This window comes from Gekko japonicus, unplaced genomic scaffold (genome assembly GCF_001447785.1).
Source record: "Gekko japonicus isolate JY-2015 unplaced genomic scaffold, Gekko_japonicus_V1.1 scaffold501, whole genome shotgun sequence".
NCBI classification, from domain to species: Eukaryota; Metazoa; Chordata; class Lepidosauria; order Squamata; family Gekkonidae; genus Gekko; species Gekko japonicus.
The window spans coordinates 527,892-547,739 of NW_015175985.1; the positions used below are offsets into that span (position 1 = coordinate 527,892).

The 19,848-nt window shown below is 40.7% G+C and overlaps 1 protein-coding gene across 1 annotated transcript in view; it reads right to left on the reverse strand.

The window, feature by feature from the left end:
* The window catches only part of FN3K (fructosamine 3 kinase), a 33,982-nt gene extending 15,685 nt beyond the window's left edge, over positions 1-18,297 (reverse strand). Inside the window, exons 1-3 of the mRNA XM_015426292.1 lie at positions 17,867-18,297; positions 16,536-16,687; positions 11,595-11,686 (exon numbers count right to left, since the gene is read on the reverse strand). Of these exons, the coding sequence (XP_015281778.1) occupies positions 11,595-11,686; positions 16,536-16,687; positions 17,867-18,070 (448 nt within the window). The 5' untranslated portion in view covers positions 18,071-18,297. The remainder of the gene's footprint in view (positions 1-11,594; positions 11,687-16,535; positions 16,688-17,866) is intronic.
* Between the last annotated feature and the right edge of the window lie 1,551 nt (positions 18,298-19,848).

Genomic DNA, 19,848 nt, shown 5'->3' on the forward strand with positions numbered 1-19,848 from the left:
AGAGCAAATGGCAAAAGCATAGAACAGATGTTCCCTCTCTGAAACTAAACTGTTGTTTGTGTGGGTTTCTTGCATCATTATCAGTAACAATGGGCTGTGTCCACTAGGGATGTGCATTCCGCTTCCCCAAACCGAAAAAAATTCCTAAAGTCGAATGCAAATTCAGGAAACTTTTTGACTACCAAATAGTTCCCTGAATTTATTCAGCTTTTCCAGCTTTTGAATAGCCGAATGCCAACTTCCCTCTCACTGTGGCTTCCCAAGTCAATTTCACTCCCGCCAGTCAGCTGTGGAAGTGAAACTGACCAGGGAAAGCCTCATTTCTCTGCCTTCCCCTCTCCAGCTGCCTCTCTGCCTTCCCTCCCAGTTTGGGGAGGGAAAGAAAGGCATTTAAACATGCCTGCCTTGTCTGCCTGCCCTTCTCTAGCTGCCCTGCAGCTTTGAGGCAGCTGGAGAACAGCAGGCGGAGAGCCCAGGCACATTTCCATGCCCTCCCTTGGCTTCCTCAGCTGGCTGCTATGGGGGGGGTCGGCTGGAGAAGCCAAGGGAAGGCATGAAAACATGCCTCCTTCCATCCCTGAGCCTCTCCACTACTGCAGAGAAACTGAGGGAGGGAAGAAAAAGACACAGAAGGTATGATTAAATGCCTTTCTTTTTCTCCCCGATCTCAAGGAGGGAAAGAAGGGTATTTAAACATGCCTGGGTGCCCTGCCTGCCCTTTCCAGGGGCCCTGCAGCTGCGGGCAACAGGGGAAGAGCAGACAGGGAGCCCAGGCATGTTTCCATAGAACAGGCTGACACTCAGCGCTTGGGATGAAATGAAATGCAATTTCTCTAATGTATTAACAATGTTATTTTATAATAGCTAATAACACATCCACATTGTTACATATTTTTTCTTTCATAGGTACAAAAAAAGAAGAAGTGGGTTGACGAAACTCTCCGGAGTTGGCTTTCGTTTCGTTCACAACTTCATCCGAACACATTGAAGCACCTTACAAAATGACATAAAAAGATTATGCAATGCAATGCAATTATACATGTTAAAACTATTTTTATATAACTATTTCTATCCAATAATAAATTATGAAGCAATGTACCGTGGTAGTTTCTCTTGAAAACCTACTGTTCATAGTGTCTTCCAATGATATTCCATGTCATAATTTCAAATACTAAAGTGCATCTATAAAGACATACATACAGTCACTCCACTTTTGCAATATTCATTTATACAAAAAGCTTTTTCCAAAGTACATACAAAAAGCATTATTACAAAAAGCATTTTACAAACTGTTTAAAGTTTACAACTCACCCTAATCCATTTTACTGGAGAATCTTGTCCCGGACATACAAACAAATCAATTTGCTGTAACAGGTGTTCACATTGGACTGCTTATATCCTATACTCCCACTTAGTACTTAAAGAAAACCTTACCAATTATACAGTAACTTTTTACTAATTATACCTTTCATCTATATTGACAAATAATCAACACCACTAGTCTACTTGTTTATTGCATCTTTAATAATATAACTGGCTAAAAGCCTTATTGTCCCGCCGCGGGTTCTTCCGCGGCCGTAGAGGCCGCTGCAGCGGGACTGGCGCGACCCGCGCCGAGTTCTACGACACCCTACAACAACACAGAACGAGGTTTGGGGGGAGTATTTGGGGAGCGGGGCGGCGCTGGCCGGAATTCCCAACGAGGCAAGAAAGGGCGTGCTCGGGGGAGAGACAGAGGGCCCCTACCGTTCCATCCGAAGGTCCGCGCAGGGGTTATAGATCAGATCGAGACCGCTGCTCCACTTCCCGAGGCTTCAGGAGTTAAAGGGGTAGGAACAGACCAGGTGGATTAGAGGGAACACATGTATTAGAAAACCAGATGAGGAGCATAGATAATAGATAGCACATGGGAGTGGGGAGGAGGTGAAAACAGTTGATTGTAATGACAATAAAAGACGGAAACCGAGAACACCGAGGAGGATGGAAAACGAAATCGAGAGAGAAATGGCGGTAATGCTGCTATGAGCGAATGTTGGGGTGTGCTGAAACACCCAACGCGCTCAGTCTGAGGTGTTGGTTTCCTGATTTAGTGAGTCCTCACAACGGCGACCGGGCCCCTGGCGTCCGGCGGTGAACAGGATCTTGACACTTATTAAAATCTTCAAGTAATATTAAAAACTCCTGAGTCCCTGTGCTTACAAATTAAACTGACCAAATCAAGCCAAAAGATCCCTGTAGACTTACATTTCAAAACCATGCTGCTAATTAAAGGGAATGCTCTCCAGGACGCACTAGTTCTTGAAGTAATGCTCCTACAAATCTTAACTGGGCTCTAAATAACACCACTTGATAATTTTATATCTGCAAGGCCAAACCGTACTACATATCAACGCTCTTCTCTGTTTAGAAAAAGACTATACTACTGTAAATGTCTGCGTCAAACCCTATTCAGCTGAAAGTCCTTTAGATTCACATTCCAAAGCCACGCTGCTAATTAGAGGGAAAGCTCTCAAGGATGCACTAACAAAATTTAATTAGGTATTGAAAGGCTGAACTGCTACACGTGTCAACACTAAGCCTTATTTGGCAAAAGATCCTCTAGAAACTCACACCTTTTTAAAAACTCACACCTTTTTTTTAAAAAACTAACTTTTCCAAGAAGGAGGGGGGGAGGAGACTAGCATACTATCCTGCTCCTAAATCTACTTCTATCTAACCTACGAGACCCACCAAATTGGTCTCCAACTCTTGTTGCTGAATCTGGGGCAAGGAAATTGCTGAAAAATAAGATCTATACAGTGCAATCATGATTGGAAGCCAAGCCTGTTAAAGGGACACTGCTATTTAATTGTTACAGGGCAGGAACACAGTCATCCTGAATAAGTTCTACTGAGGGCGGAGCCACGCAGCTAATGTCGGACACGTTGGATTAGGGCTCCCGACCTCTTTTCCCATAAATCGGCAATAAATCATCCGTGCCCCAGGATTAAAAAGCCCACCAGAGGAAGTCGCTGGAAGCAAGACCCGTCCCAAGGAAGCAAGAACCGCCCCAAGGTGCCAGGAGGTAGACCGCCAAGAAGAACACCTGAAAAGCCCGCTTGAAAGAGTCAACAAGAGCTGCCTGGGTGCTGGTAGGGCAAACACTTCCCCAGTTAATGTGGCCCTAGGTAGGAAATTAAAATCGAATGTAAACCGCTCAGAGACCCTGTGAGGCGGGTGGGGCTGAGAGAACTCTGACACAAACTGTTCTTTCAGGAACAGCTGTGCCAGAGCTTGTGACTGACCCAAGGTCACATCAGCAGGTGCAAGTGGAGGAGTGGGGAATCAAACCCAGTTCTCCCAGATTAGAGTCCGCACACTTAACCACTACACCAAACTGGCTCTCAAGAGAAGATTATATAGGCTTATAACGCATGGTCAAAAACATTTTCACTTAATTCAGTTAATTCATCTATTTAAAATACTATGGCTCCGGTCACACGAGCCGGAAAATGCGGGGGGGGAAGTGTGGCTGTTTGCACCGGGGCAAAATAACGTGCGGTTGCATGAGCAGACATCCTGTGGAGGTCCCGTGGTTAGGGGGGAGGTGCCGATCACAGGACAATCCTGCGGCGCTGCAAAGAAGCGGGGTCGTGGGGCAAACACGGTTGTGGTTTGTTTTTTTAAACTAAAGTGTGCGCATGGTCCGTTGGGTGCTTGTGTGCATCCGTGGAGACTTGGGGGGAAAAAAACCTTTTTGTGAGGGGACATGGGCAGGCACTGGAACTACCACCGGAAATGCAATCAGACGTCCACCCATGCCCTGCAGTTTCCGGAAACTAGTACCGCGGAGGTACTAGTTTTTTACAGCGCATCTTCGGAGTGAAGCCTTGGGTGAGCCACGGGAGCTCTATGCTTCCCAGATGTGGTGGTGAGATCGCGCCCAGAAAATCCGCCTATCTTCCGTTTCTCTAGCGTGCCTAATGCTCCGTGTGACCGCAACCTGTGTGTATTATATTTATGAAGTATATTGGTTTACCTTATAATTGTGACATAAAACCCTTGTTAGAGGCCATCAGCATATAATTGTTTAAAACAAAGTTTTTTGGGTCTTCTTAGTAACAACTAGTTTTTTCAAAAATGACTGTGTCAGATGGTAAAGCTGTTTTAGAGATATTATAATGATATGGGGATAAGAGGGAGGTGGATTTAAAATCAGTTGCACCTTTTGTGATACTTCCCCTCAAGAGTTTTTAAGTTTCTAGCCAGGGTATGCTTATAGGCTACCCTTGAAGTGCGGGTTAGAGTAGATCCCACTTTCTAGAAACCTACCCTTTTTTAAAGGGTGTTTTAGTTGGTTAAATAGTTAGGTTTAAGTGCACATAGAGAAAAGTTCTAGTGTTTTGTATTGATAACAAGGTATTAGTGTATTGTTCAATACTAAATGAGTCGGCACCTTACCTTTGCATTTTGGAATGCCAGAGGCTTAAACAATGTTATTAAGGTATGAAGGGCATTTAATTATTGGGCAAAAGAACATATCAATATTTTATGTATCCAAGAAACCCATTAAAAAACCTTTCCATCCTCAGATTTTCAAATCAAAATGGTTTATGCAGCAGTATCAGGACCCTGGCTCATCAAAAGACAGAGGAACAGCAATTCTAGTTTCTAAGAATATCCTGTTTCAACGTAAGGCATCTAAGATAAATCCCAAAGGCAGATTTTTATTTCTGAAGGGGGACCTTTATGGCAAACCGCTGACTATTGCGTCTATATACGCCCCTAATAACGATCAACTCCAGTTTATTCGTAAAACGCTCAAAACCCTGATGGAATTTAAAGAAGGTGAAGTCTTGATTGGCAGTGATTTAAATTTTATTGTAGATCCAAAAATAAATAAAAGACATAAAAGTTCAAAGTTAAGTATCAAAAAGAAGAAAATTACTGAATTATATATTTTCCAAGTTTTTAATTTAGCAGAAATTCTGGCATATGGCAATATACTTTCTATTCATCTAGGCATATTCCCGTATCGATTATATATTCACGTCTAAAAATTTAGTACAAAACATTGTTTCTGCAGATATTAATCCATGTCTTATCTCAGACCATTCATGGGTTTCATGTAAAATAACAAGACAACAGGATGACGGTAAAGGTTTTCATTGGTGTTAAAACAAACTTTTATTACAAAATGAGGCAATATGTGAAAGTATAAAAACTAAAATATTAGATTATTTCAAGATAAATGCAGACTGTGAAGCCACACAACTGAACATCTGGGATATATTTAAAGCAGTGACGAGGGGCCATCTAATTTCAGAAGTTTCCTTCTACAAAAAAAAGGAAACAGCAGGTAATCTTAGAGTTACAACAAAAAATAAAATGTCTAGAATTACTCCATATGAAATATGGGAGTAAGAAAATGCTTAAAAAATTGAACCAAGAAAGGAAACAACTAGAAATATTAGAATCTTCCCAAATTCAAAAACAATGTATGATATTAAAGCAAAAATATATTACAAAAACTCCTAAGTCAATAAAAATGTTAAAATTGAGAAGTGAACAAAGAAAAACTACAAACTTGATTTATGCTATAAGAGACCATAAAGGAATCATTCAGGCTACACCTAGTAAGATTAATTCTACTTTTTATAATTTCTATTCAAATTTATACTCTTCACAAAATCCTAGGCAATCTGATATTAAAAACTATTTAGAATTTATACACCACAATAATAAAATATCCATGGAACATAAGGAATTTTTAAAAAGTGAAGTAACCTTACAAAACCTCTCTGAAGCTATTTCTTCAATGAAAAATAATAAAGCTCTGGGCTGCGATGGCTATCCAATTGATTTTTTTTAATTAGGACAGAAATAGAGGGGCCTCTATTAAAAATAATAAACGATGTTCTAAGTACAGGAGTAATGCCAAAAACATGGGAAGAAGCTAGGATTATAGTTCTTCACAAACCAGACAAGGATAAATTAGCCCCGGCATCCTATCGCCCCATTTCAATTTTAAATTCAGATTTCAAGATATTTTCTACAATTTTGGCCTCATGTCTGAATAAAATAATAACAAAATACATCCTCAAAGACCAAGCCGGTTTTATGCCAGGTTGCACTTTTACCGACAACATTAGGAAAACATTGAACATCATTGAATTTTGTAAATCAAATCAAATAAAATCTGCAATTTTATCAATTGACGCTGATAAAGCGTTCGACCAGGTAGAACCTATGTATCTGTTAGAATTATTATCATTTATGAATTTTGGCCCAAATTTTATACAAGCCATTAGAGCAATATATAGGGATTCGGTTGCCCAAATTAGTACTAATTTATATAGGTCACAGGAATTGCATCTTAAACGAGGTACACGACAGGGTTGCCCTTTGTCTCCTGCCTTATTTGCCTTGTCGCTAGAGCCATTAGCATATGTAGTTAGACAGGAGCCAGAAATCCAGGGAGTTTCTATACATTCTGTTTATTCAAAACTGAGTCTATTTGCTGATGATATTGTATTTTACTTAGAGAACCCACTCAGTTCAACAAATAGAAAGGTTTAGTAGTGTTTCGGGTTTTTTGATTAATTTTTCTCAGTCTGAAATATATCCAGTAAGTATGGCAGAGAGTGAATTAGACATATTGACTACAACATATCCTTTTAAGCGGTGTCAAAACACTAAAAACACCTGGGTATATTAATTCCTGTAGAATTGGAGACTATATACCAATGTAACTATAAACCTTTAACTCAAACTTTAAAACAACACTACAATGGTGGCAGAAATTGAATGTATCTTTATTTGAAAAAATCGATATGTTTAAAGCTTTTCTGCTCCCTAAGTTTCTATTTTTATTTCAAAATCTCCCTGTGGAGATTCCTCTTAAAGATTTCAAAGATTGGAAGTCTAGTTTATTGAAGTTTTTTGTGGAATAATAAAAAAGCCAGATTGACTTTTGCTTTGTTAAATAGACCACAAAAATTGGGTGGCTTGGGCTTGCCATCACTAGATCATATTTTGTTGCGGCACAATTTAAAGCGGTAGTTTTATATGCAAATCCTAACTGTGACAAAACTTGGGTTCAAATGGAAGGTGAAGTTTGGCCTTCATGTAAATTGTATGAAGTGATATGGAATGACATAGAATAAAGACTATGTATGTGAACCCTTTTATTAGCTTTACCATGAAATTATGGGACAAAAAAAGATCTACTCTAGTCCGAGGGATATCCAATCTTACCCTTTTTAGGACAGCACTGGTTTTTATTAGGTAAACAAACAACGGACTATGTAAATTTAAGGGGAAAGCATATGTTTAGACTGGGAGATATCCTCATACAAGGTAAAGTAGGTTCCCAAGAACAGCTAGAATGCAAACTTAAAGTTAAATTTTCATGGCTACAATTATTGGATGTACTGACATGACAAGCCCTCTATCTGGTTTTGAAACTTTAATTATGATGAAATCTCCCAGTGCTAAGGGGGCCATTTCGGTTATTTATCAAGCCCTGAATGGCAATCTTTGGTTCCCAAAATCTTCAGCTCAAAAATCTTGGGAAAGGGGCTGTAAAGACTCTATAAGCGAACCACAATGGCTTAAACTGTGGAGTTCATTTTCATTTAAAACGAATAATCTTTTATTGAAGCAACAATCTTTTAAACTATATTCTAGGTGGTACTTGACGCCAAATAGATTATTTATGTGTAAATTGAGGACATCTTATACCTATTGGAAAGGTTGTGTCTTGAAAGGCACATTTTTACATTGTTGGTGGGGCTGCCCCTTTATCTATAATTTCTGGAAAGTCATTGTTCAAGAAATATCGATTATAGGTCTGGATATTTCGTTAACCCCAGAAGCGGTTCTTTTAAATATTTAGTCTGATTTGTCACCCACTAAACATGTTCAGGGACTGCTAACCCTGTTGTTTTCAGCAGCAAAAACGGTAATTGCTCAAAAATGGAACCAGGCTACACTTCCTACTGTAAATCAATGGATATCTAAATGTTGAGACTTGCTTATCACTGACAAAATAGCCTCTCAGATAATATCTGCAACGTCTCCACAGATGACCAACCATTTTATGGAACGATGGTTTCTTTTTTTTGACTAATGTGTCCAACTGTTCATCATCTGCATATATGTTGCCTGCAAAATATAGGAATTTTTCTATTTATTGATTTGTTTATTATTGTCGAAATCTCCAAAATGTATTGTAAAATTTATGTGCACCTGTTCTAGTTGAGAATTTTTAGTAGTATGTTTATTTAGTTATGCTTGTTAAATATAAATAAATAAAAATTGTGTTTAAAAAATTAAGTTCTACTGTTCACCTTACTATGAGATGGACATACCTCTACCATTTTATAAAAAGGGGGATAGGTCTAAGGAAACATTTAACCCATGCAGTTGGCAGGTGTTCAACCGAAAAATCCAGAACATCTCCCTCTTTAATAGCATATTTTTTAATTTATTCAACTGAATTTGACAGGATGCATAACTTCTAAAAGTACTATCCTAAATTCATCTGCGCTATGCCCCGCATCAATAAAATGCTGAACTATTGAAGCTTCTGCACAATTATGTTCTATGCGCAATTTGTGTTCCAACAAAAATTAATGTTCTAGAGGATTCTCCCACGTATTTGTTTGCCACATACACACTCCAGGAGATACACAATGCCCTTAGTTTCACAAGTTGCTAAGAAATCAATATCCTTTTGAAAACCTATCTCAGGAAATTCCAATGTTTTTACTTCCCAAATAAATTTACACGCAGCACATCTTTGGCACTTAAATACTAGGCAAATCTGCTCTTACTAAACAATCTTTAACATTGGTTGTTCTTTTAAATCCTATAAATGGTTTTTCTTTACATTGGGGAACATCCCCAAGGATGTGCCAGTGCTTCCAAATAATATTATGTATGTATTTTGCCCGATTAGTAAAATCCAATGCCCAACAGATTCTATTGGACTTTTCTTTACTGTTGTCCTTCAATAATTCATCATATTACTTGGCAACAGGAGAAGAGCAGACAGGGAGCCCAGGCATGTTTCCATGCCTGCCCTTTGCTTCCCCAGCCTGCCCTTTGCTTCTCCAGCCGGCCTGCCATGGTGGGTCGCCTGGGGAAACGAAGGGCAGGCATGGAAACATGCCTCCATCCCTCCCTGAGCCTCTCTGCTGCTGCAGAGAAGCTCAGGGAGGAAAGGGAAAGACAGAGAAGGCTGCAGGGCAACTGGAGAAGGTTCCTCCCTGAGTTTCTCTGCAGCAGCCGATCTGCTGCAGAGGGCCTGCTGTGGAAGCCAAAGGCAGGCATGAAAACATGCCTGGGCTCCTTGCCTTCCCTTCTCCAGCTACCCCGGGTCAGCTGGAGAAAGGAAGGCAGAGAGAAGAGGCTTTCCCTTATCAGTTTCACTCTCCTGGCCTCTCTGCTGTTAGGTTTAAATGGCTTAAACCTAACAGCTGACTGGCGGGGAGTGAAATTGACAAGGAAAACTGCAGGGGCTTCCAGAGGGAAAAAAGGCATTTTAACATGCCTCCATTCCCTCCTGTCTGATACATCAGACCAGAATATATTCAGCAACACCAAATATTTCCCCAATCCCAATACTTTACTGATTGGACTGGGGAAATTCAGCATTTACCAATACTTTTAGGGTCTGATATACCTGAAGCCAAAAAATACCAACTTTTTTTTTTTTGCACACCCATAGATTCCACATAGATGTTTTGCTCCACCTTGACATTCTTAACTGCAGCACTATTCTCAGAAGAATCCACGTGATGCTTTCTGGGCATCCTGGTTCACACAGGCCCTTTCCACACCTGTCTTTTCCCTTGGTTTCTGAGCAGATCTCCATCTTCTGTTCTGCATTCCCGTGTTCTTTCACTGTCGCTTTGTGTTGGGGCTTCTTCTTGGTTCTGCATTTATTTTAGGGGGAGCAGCACTCAGACAGCTTCCAGCACACTCTTGCTCCGCACTTCCCAAAAGTGCTTTTGCCATGAATGTTTGTTCTACTCAATTTTGAAATTGATACTTCTACTTAAAGTAGAAATATTTCTGTGAATATTTAAGTGCCACCCACTGCCCTCCCCTGAATCAGCCTCTTCCTCTTTGGTTTATGTTAGGCAAGCAATTTACATGATAACAGGCTTCCTCATGGGCAATTGCTGAACATTTACATTTGTTTAGAGTCTGCAGCAGTTTGGATGATGGGAAAGCTACTAGAAAAACCGGATTTTCAAGATGCACTGTTAAACCAAACAGACTTCGATCACAAAGATTTCCCTCAAAACAAAAATGGATGCGTGGATTGCATTTTGATTTGATACTAAGCGTTCATAATTCTATATTATCCCTGGGTTATTCCCTTTACATAATGTTAACAAACATTGTCCTGTTAAAACTGAAATGCCTTATCCACTCATTGTCATTCTGATTTTCCTGGAAGCAGGGGTCGTTTGGGGCCGGAGCGTGCCAGAGCTTGGCATGCAGAAGATCCCACGTTCAATCCATGGCATGTCCAGTTAAAAAGGATCAGGTAATAGTTGATGTTAAAGACATCTGCAAGAGACCTCAAAGAGCCACTGCCAATCTAAGCAGACAATCCTGACCTTGATGGACTGAGGGTCTGATTCAGTATAAGGTAGCTTCATGTGGGTACCGCTTGTTGTGGAGCTATAAGGGGGAAAGTACTGGTTGCACATTTTTCCTTATAACTGCAATCTAAAGAACTAAAGAGTTACTTTTAAAAAAAGGAAAGCTGAGAACAAGTATATTGTTGCAATATATTGTTATAACGCTATAGCAATGTAACTATTTCCAGTTGTTAAAAGCCTGGAAAAATCCTCCAGTAGCAATGGGGGAACAGCAGCCACAGAGATCTAGGGCAAGAAAAGTGTAAGGGAAGTGTCAGACTGATGCATCTGGCTAACTGAAACCTGATGCATTCTAACCTGATCTATTCTGCTTGCCCTCTGTATCCCTTATTGCTGCCCTCACCTGCCATTGCATTCCTTGAGGGGGGGGGAGTGTCTGTAGTGAATTAGGGAGGCTTGCTTGGTAACTTTCCTAAGAGGCCTCAAGACATCTTTCACATGAGAAATGTCATTGAAGTAAGTCTGTGCCTGGCTAGATAATGGCTGTATATCTTTCAAAGTCATTGTAGTAATGCTGAGGTGGATGTGAATGGAATTTTGGGGTTGTACCTGTATCCTGTTTTCTCGCCTTTGCAATTCAGTCCTAACAAAGAGTTTGAACCCATAGCATCTCATATCTCTAAATAAAACATTCACTGGTAAAGTGTGTGTGGAGAGTGATTTGACTGGGAACCTGACAGGAAGCTTCTGTAGGTATGCTTCACTGCCACTGTGAATGCCTCTGCCTCCACTGCAGCACCAACAGCTCTGTGCAGAAGCAGTCAGTGTGTATTTCTTGAAACTAAATTGTAGCAGCAAATGACTTGTTGGTTGTGCCAAGTTCTATTAATTTAAATAGGATTTAACTGCAACTAACTGCCTCTGCACTGAAGCAATTCTCTCATGGAGGACAGATTACTACAAATTTATAACCACTACCCTCTGCCCATATTTTACCAACTGTGTTTTCTTCTTTCTTTAATTTCTTTCCAAGTTTTTGGTTGTGAAGGTGAAGATCTGCTACTTGCTCTCCAAGTTTTGCTGAGTATCTGGAAGAACAAAGAAACAAGACCCAAGACCATGCTTAAAGCATTTCAGGTTCAGCTCAGGTTTATGCAGAACAAAAAAGATTATTCAGACATAACATTCACAAACACCCCAAATTGAATATATGTATAATAATTAAAAATGGGAAGAATATGGAGCCCCTGAATTCAGAAATAGCTTATTGAGAAATGTAAGTTACCAAGCCAGGTGTTCCTGTTAATAATAATTGATATAAGGCAAGTAAATCAATGCATTATTTGAGAAAAGCTGTTCAAATATAACAATAAAGTAGTCCCCAAAGTCTCCAAAATGCCACAATCTTAGTAATTTCCATTATTTACCAGAAAATATCAAAATAAGCTTTGTGACAAACACATATGACATTTCCCTCAAGTCTTACGTTAATGTCAATATTCCCAAATTTCTGACATCAGCTTACACACTTGAAATTCACACAGTTCTTTGTCAAACAGAAATGGGGTAAATTCACACAATTTTGATATTTTCTTCCTAGTTTTCTTCTAACTGGTTCCATTATTGGCTACAGTACCAACCCAGTACCAACCCAGAAAAACTTCTGAACTTGGATAGTCTCACTAACTATGTACTGACATAGCCTAATAACCCATCCTGAGACAAATGTAAAATTGTGAATCAAATCAGAAGAGAAAGAATTGATTTTATGGCTGTGAGATTCCTAGTAATTCACTCAAGGCTTGCTTTTAAACAATAAAACCTGTACTGTTTATGTGTGCCATTCTGAAGGTCAAATGCCTCCACTTCTTTTTATGTGGGCTCCAGTACCCTCTCATTGCCACCCCCACACACACACACAAAATACAGCATCTATGCAAAGCCTAGGCTAATTGCCTAGTAATCCCCTAGAGCCAGTGTAGTGTAGTGGTTAAGAGTGTCAGACTAGTATTGGGAAACCCAAGTTCTAACCCCTACTTGTGCCATGGAAGCTCGCTGAATGACTTGGGCCAGTCGCACTCTTTCAGCCTAACCTACCTCACAGGGTTGTTGTGAGGATAAAATGGAGGAAAGAAGAACAGTTTTAAGCCTCCTTGGGTCCCCCTTGGTGAGAAAGGTAGAGTATAAATCAAATAAATAATAATCCCTAGCTCCTTCAGTAATCGTTATAGCAGTCTGGGGAAGCTGAGGAGATGCCACAAGTTCAGCATGATTGAAACAATTCACGGAAATTGGGGGAATTGCAGCCAGAGCTCATTTGCATGCTATCTGAATAAGGAAGTATATATTTTTGAAGGTACTGTTCACCTTGCCACATTTCCCATGCCTCAACCCCTCCCCACTGTGACCACTATTTTCTCCCTTGCACTCAAATAGAGATGTGAAGGACTGGGGCAAGGGAGGAGGGAGGACATTTAGACAAAACTCCCCCCCTCCCCGAAGTCTTAAAAACATCCAGTGGAGAAATTGAGAGATTTAAGGGAGTCGTGAACAAACTCTCATTAATTTTGTTTTGGAATGGATTTTTTAAAGAAACATTTTACTGATATAAAATGTATAGCAGGAAAAAAAACCCTGTAAGAATCTATAGCATTAGATAACAATAATTCCTATGCTTCCTGTAGACATATACAACATATTTTTAAGGATGTGTCAATTTTGGCAAGAATTAATATACTACAATGTGTTTGTTAATAATTTATTGAAGAATCCAGTGTTTTTCAATGTTATAAAGTGAAAGCGCAGTGAAAGCTGCTCTACAGACATTCTAGGGCTGCCAGTCCATCACTAGTAACCCATAGGAATTTTCACTGCGTGGAGCAATGGGACAATGGCATCCTTGACACAGGGACATCAGTTCTAAGCAGAAACCCAGAAGTGATGCCCAGAGTTCCATAGATCTCTGTGGTAAAGACCATATAGATGTGTGGAATTCCTAGAGCTTCACAGTAATTTGTGACATCACTTCCAGGTTTTCACCCAGAAATGATGTCAAAACATCAGTGACATCATCTCCCCTTTTTTCTTCTCCCCATCAAATTGATCTGGGAAGATAACTGTAGTAGCAGGAGATTGCCTGATAACTTCCGGTTGATGGCGGGACTTCCGGTTGATGGCGGCACGCTAGCCGACTTACCTCTTGGACCTCCCGGGGGTGAAGCTGCGCTCCAGCTGAAGGAGGGGATGCGCAGGCTCGCTTACCCCCCCCCCGGGACCCGGCGAAGGGACCCTGGCCATGGAACTTATAAGAGGTTGCCTCTTTGATGGTGAAATGCCAGAGAATTGAGGCGCCTCTTCATGACGACGGTTCTCCGTGCTGTGAGACCGAATGGACTTAGTGACGCTGACCGGGGCAAAAGTAGGAGATCGAGCAGCAGAAATGAAAGTTGAAAGCAAGGTTGAATGACCAATTATGAACATGAGTCAGCTTTGAAGCATTTTCCAAAGGGAAAAAGATAGCTCCCTACCCCACCCCACTGAACGGGAAAAAGGCAGGTGGGGGAGGGACACCTCCCGTGCACATGAACTTTTGAGTGATTGAGGGGGGGAGCAGAAGAAAATGTGAAGGAAACTGCCTAGAAATACTTACCAAAGCGAATCTAAGCAGTCAAGTGCACATTCAGAGACTTTTTAAAAAATTGTGAAAGTAAACAAACAATAAAGATGGCAGGGAAGAAGGACAGGGAAAACTTTTGAAAGCTCTGTCTCTGGAAAGCCCAAAACCGGAAGCTACCAGTGAGGTGGCAAAGTCTATAGCAGAATATATGCGTCCTCTGCTGGAACAGCTGAATAACTTCAAGGAACAGATGTCTATAGTGACTCAAAGTATTACTGCACAACAAACCCAGATAAACGATATCCTGCAAATAATGAAGCAAGATACTGAGAAGGTAAAGGAAGTGGCTGCAACTACCCAGAAGGTGAAGAAAAAAGTGCAAAAGCTGGAAAGGAAACAAACCTCCATGGAAGATCAACTGTTGCAAGTGCAAATGGAAAAGGCCAACATGATTCTGCGCTTCTACGGCTTGCCAGAGAATAAGGTGGAGAATCTTAAAGAAGTGATGAGTGAACTACTAGCCCCAGTGACAGAAATGAAGGCGGAAGCGTTACTGAGCAATATGGATGTGGTCTACAGATCATATTCAGGTTACATAAAGAAAAATAATCTGCCTGGGGAAATTGTCGTAAGATTCTCGAAGAGACATGTGAGGGATGCAATCCTGAAAGCGGTCTCTGGAATACCCCTGAAAGTGGGGGGAAATACCATCAGAACACTAAAGGATATTCCATTTGAAGTGAGACAACGGAGAAGGAAGTACAAAGAGCTCGTGCTTTTTCTTCAGACAAACTCAATTGGATATAAATGGCTATTTCCAGAAGGCGTCACTTTCAAGATCAAGGATAAAAAAGAAAAGATTGACTCTGTTTTGAAAGCTCAAGAATTCTTAAGGGTTCAGCTGGGAAGACCAGAGGACGGGGGAAAAGAAGAGGACAGCAAGGCTAGTGGCGAGTTGGAATCGGGTTCTTCCGGAGAGAACTCTCTGACAGAACAAGGGGCAGCTGCCCCCAAAAGTCCTTATAAGCTGCGGAAGAGAAGAGGAAAGGAGAAGTGAAGGCTGAAGGACTCTGAATTGTGCCTTTGAGAAAAAATTTAAAGGGGATGATTGGGGGTATTGTTCTTAGACAGTTTAAGAGTTAAAGAAAAAGAAAAAAGTAGTATAAATGTTTGACTCAGTTAATAATGATTTAAATGAAGTGAAGATTAATTGTTACTAAGTTAGTGAAGATCTCCTCTCTTGGTTTTTTAGTTAGTAGTGGGTTTCTTTGCTTTATCCTGTATATGTAGTTCCCCTTCCCATTTTTTTCTGTGATAGTTTTGTAGTCTTATAAAAAAAAAAAAAAACCTCCCCTCCGGGGGCTCAAAAAAACCCCAACAACTGAAGGCAATTGGCAAACCTAGAATATTCCATTGTTCCTGTGAATGCATCTGTATTCACAGCAACACAACAAGAACCACAGGCAAAATTATTGTTGTGTGGAAGCTGCCTGTATGTGGCAGTTAGAGTGGAGGAGTATTCACTGGCAGAGCTGGTCTCAAATCCACACTCTGCTAGGGAAGCTTGCTGAATGGCCTTGGGTTGGTCACATATTCCCAGCCTAACATACCTCACAGAATCGTAGAGAGGATAAAATGGAGGCAACTACAGTGTACTGCTTTAGGTCTTCATTGGGGGGAGAAAGATGTAGTATAAATGGAGTAAACAAACATTTATTGTAGTCTGCCTTTCTCATGATACTTAAAACAGATTACATGGTGTACAACAATGTAGTCAAATAGCATGACAGATCTAATAAGCAATGCCATTGGGCTAAGATTACAAAAAGCAGAAACAATGCAAAAAAAGGATCAGACATGTCAAGCGTGAAGTAATCTACTGAGCAAGAAAAAGGTGAGATGCATTACTTATCCTTACACCTCAGTCAGCAGACCCACGTCAAACAAACTTGCATAGATTTCAGATACGATGTGAAGATAGAATGCTACTAGTTGGCCTGGAGGCCAATCCAACCCAAACTTTCTATAAAGAGATTAAATAGTATGGACAGTCTCAAATCCTTGACAGATACCTCTAATAGTCCAGATGCAGCAAACGCTTAGAGGTTCCTTGATACCATACCCCCCCGAAGTAATTCCATAACCTGACATGTATGTGAATTTGTTAATTCCCTTGCATGTATTTTAATTCAAGGGAGATGTTATTTAAAAGTAGTAAAGCAGGTCTTTTTCAAAACTGCCACTCAGACAACAGAACAAAAAACATTCATCAGGGGGATGTCTCTCCTTAACAAGGAGAATAGGGTGACATTCCAACGTACTTGCTGAGGCTCTTCATTTTCAGGTACTCCATAGCAAATGCTGCCCCACCTCCAGGAAGATCAATCACTTTAATTGGCTTTGGAACCAAAAGGGTGTTGGTTTGTTGAATGGCCTCTAAGCTTGCCATTTCGCCCTCAAACATTGTCCTAGCCTAGTCCGAAAAAAAAAAGAATGTTACTGAGAGTGATCATTTGGTTAAAATTATGATTTTGCAAAAAAGTTGATTACAAGAGATGGGTTTTTGTTTGCTTGCTTGCTTCCTTTTGTAAAACTTTAGCCATTCTCCAAAATGAAATGAAAAATAAGGTTTCAGAAAGGCAGACAATTTGTTTAGATCTGCAGATCTGTTCTCTCTCCAGAGCTTAAATGTACATGTGCTCCAAATACTGGCTTTATATCTGAGTCAGCAGGCTACTGAACTGTTGTTAGTTGTCATGTGCATAAAGGTACTGGCATTTGAACTAATCTGGGTGCACTGGTAATCCAATTAATGTTCTCACACTGAAATTCTTTGTACCAGATCGGCACCCTTATTCAGACATGCAAAGAGTAAATAAATAGCAATATTGTATTGCTTTAAAAATAAAACAATCAACATATGCTCCAGGCTGGTAAATACCAGGGGATTGGAGGGTGGAGCCTGAGGAGGGGAGGGTTTGGGGACAGGAGAGACTTCAATGGGGTATAATCCATCTTCTGAAGTGGCCATTTTCTCCAAGCGGACTGATCTCTGTTGCAGGGAGATCAGTAGTAATAGAGGGAGATTTCCAGCCACCATCTGGAAGGTGGCAATCCTACTTATGTTCACTCTTCATTCAGTCCATACCATAAAATGTTTGTAAACAACAACAGGCTGAGAAAAGACCAACCCACTTCATGCTCAAACATCATGTGGGGAAGAACAATACCCTAAGCAGAGTTCGATTCAGAAGGCTGTAACTCAGTTTAGGGTGGGACTGTGAAACCAGTATTTGAATCTATAAAGTGGACCACATACTTTATAATTCCAGATGGCAACATGAAAGAAGGGGTTACTGCAAAAAACGGAAGTGACCCAGTTCAGGTCTTATTCCACATTCTTAGAAACACCATATATTTTTTTTAATCTTTAAAATTCAGCGACAGAAAACCTGCTGCCCCTTCTGCAGTTAAGAAACCTCAGAAGCTCCTCTCTGACGATATAAAGAAAAATGCAGTTGCTGCTTACGCAGCGTAAGCACATTTCAGCCCTACCCTCCCTCCGCCATAGTCAAGCCTAATATATGAGGATTTCCCACCCATTCCCCCTGTGCAGCTATATTGCTAGACAGGACTCGATATCGTCGTTAACCTGAGGTTTGCCGTTGATTTTAACGAACACTCGCCCGTGGTCGGTTTCAAAGCACTGCCCTTGGCTTATGCACCCTCCTCCTGAGCTCCCAAATGCCTTCAGAAGAGAGGTTTTCAATTCCGTTCTCAGCAATTTTTCCATGGCTGTGATGCGTAGATTGTCGCAGACGTCAGTATTTGAGCTCCCAGGATTATCTGAGTGCATGAAAGAGCAGGCTGACCCACAGATAGTGGAGGGAGAACAGTTGGCAGCTGGTAGAGCCGGTCAGGAGAGCCTTCTGCAAAATGCCGTTTGCAAAGGGTGGGGGCTAATTACTGAAAGCAAATGAAAATAATATAATCTGCTAGATGGCACTTGACTCGGAGATTTTTGCTCAGAGCGGTCTGGTATTTGTAGCTTCCGAGTTTCGACTTTGCAGTGGCTCTCCCGTCAGCGTGTTTACACTGGCAATAAATAGATGACATTTCAAGAGCAAAGTACTAGGGGGAGCTCCTCAACCAAAACCAACCAAATCGTTTTAAGGTATTATAAAAATGGTCCACGCCAGAGTACCATTATGTTAGTAAAATTTATTTGCTTGTGTGAAAATTTATACACCTCTTCAGAGACATGCTGGACTCAGTTGTTAAATAAAAATACTGCAAAGTCATTAAAACAACAACAAATTATCAATATTAAAAATAACCAGCATAAAGCAACCAAGTCCAGGCTGACTAATATTAAACTACTAAGACAGAATAGCACCATTCTTAAGCGATTTTCACAAAAGAAGCAAAAAAAAAAAGATTAAAAAAATAAAATCATACTTTGGTTAGTAGGAATGTATATGGTTGTGTTCTGTTGACTGTACCATGATACTTAATATTCCACACAGAATAGATTGCTGACTCACAGGATTCTTAGCATCACACATGAAAATGTTGGTTAGTATTTTTTTAGTGGTCATATCATATGAAGAGTGCTTTGGGTTGTTTCATCCATTATGTGACACCACAAAACATTGCATTACCAAGCCTTTCCTTGGCCCTGAGCTGTAATTATTGCCAGGTAGGTGGGAGCACAATTTCAGCAATTACTAATGGATAGAATCATAGAGTTAGAAGGGGCCATACAGACGGTTCTAGTCCAACCCCCTGCCCAATGCAGGACCAGCCTAAAGCATCTCTGACAAATATTCAGTCTCTTGTTGAAAGCTGTCAGTGAAGGGGAGCTAACCACCTCCCTGGGCAGCTGATTCCACCTTTGAACCACTCTGAGCGCTGATACAACTAATAATTATTTCCTCAGCGTAGCATTGGATTAATTTCATTTCTGCAATGTGTGAACTGTCCCTTTCTGTGCTTCTGAATGAAGAGCACTGAGCTTCCCACAAGGAGCAAACTAGACTATAAGTATTCTTCTGATGTGTCTGGTGAGCCAGTTTTGTATTGTCTGATTGCCTTTTCAGGGAACCACAGAATGGTGTTTTCTGATAGGTAAAAGCTTACTACCACCTTCTCAGTTTCTCGGGCATTGTGATGTTCAGCCCTTCTGTCTATTCTTTGTTGGTGAAACTATCAGTCACTGCTGATATGCATTTTAAGCTTTCATGAGTATCTTGTCTGGTTATATTTACCAGGGTAGCCAAGTCCAGGCTGGGAAATTCATGGAGATTTTGGGGGGTGGCACCTCGGAAGGGCAGGGTTTGGGGAGGGAAGGGAACTTCACCGGACTTTTACAGTTGGACAGAAATAGGAGGGATGGAGAAACCTATCCTACCCCCATCCTCCCTCCTTCTTCGGTCTACCTTCCATTAATTAATGCAGCTATTGTCTTTAGGCACAGAAGATATTTATTGCCTTACGTGCTGTTTCTCAAAAGAGTATGGCCTCTTTAGGCTTCAAGATGAAAATCTTCCCTCCCAGTCCTACAAGCTGTGCTCAGGGCACTAAACTGGGAACTCCTTTTCCTTTGTACTCTTCCCTCCTCCGCAATCAGGCATA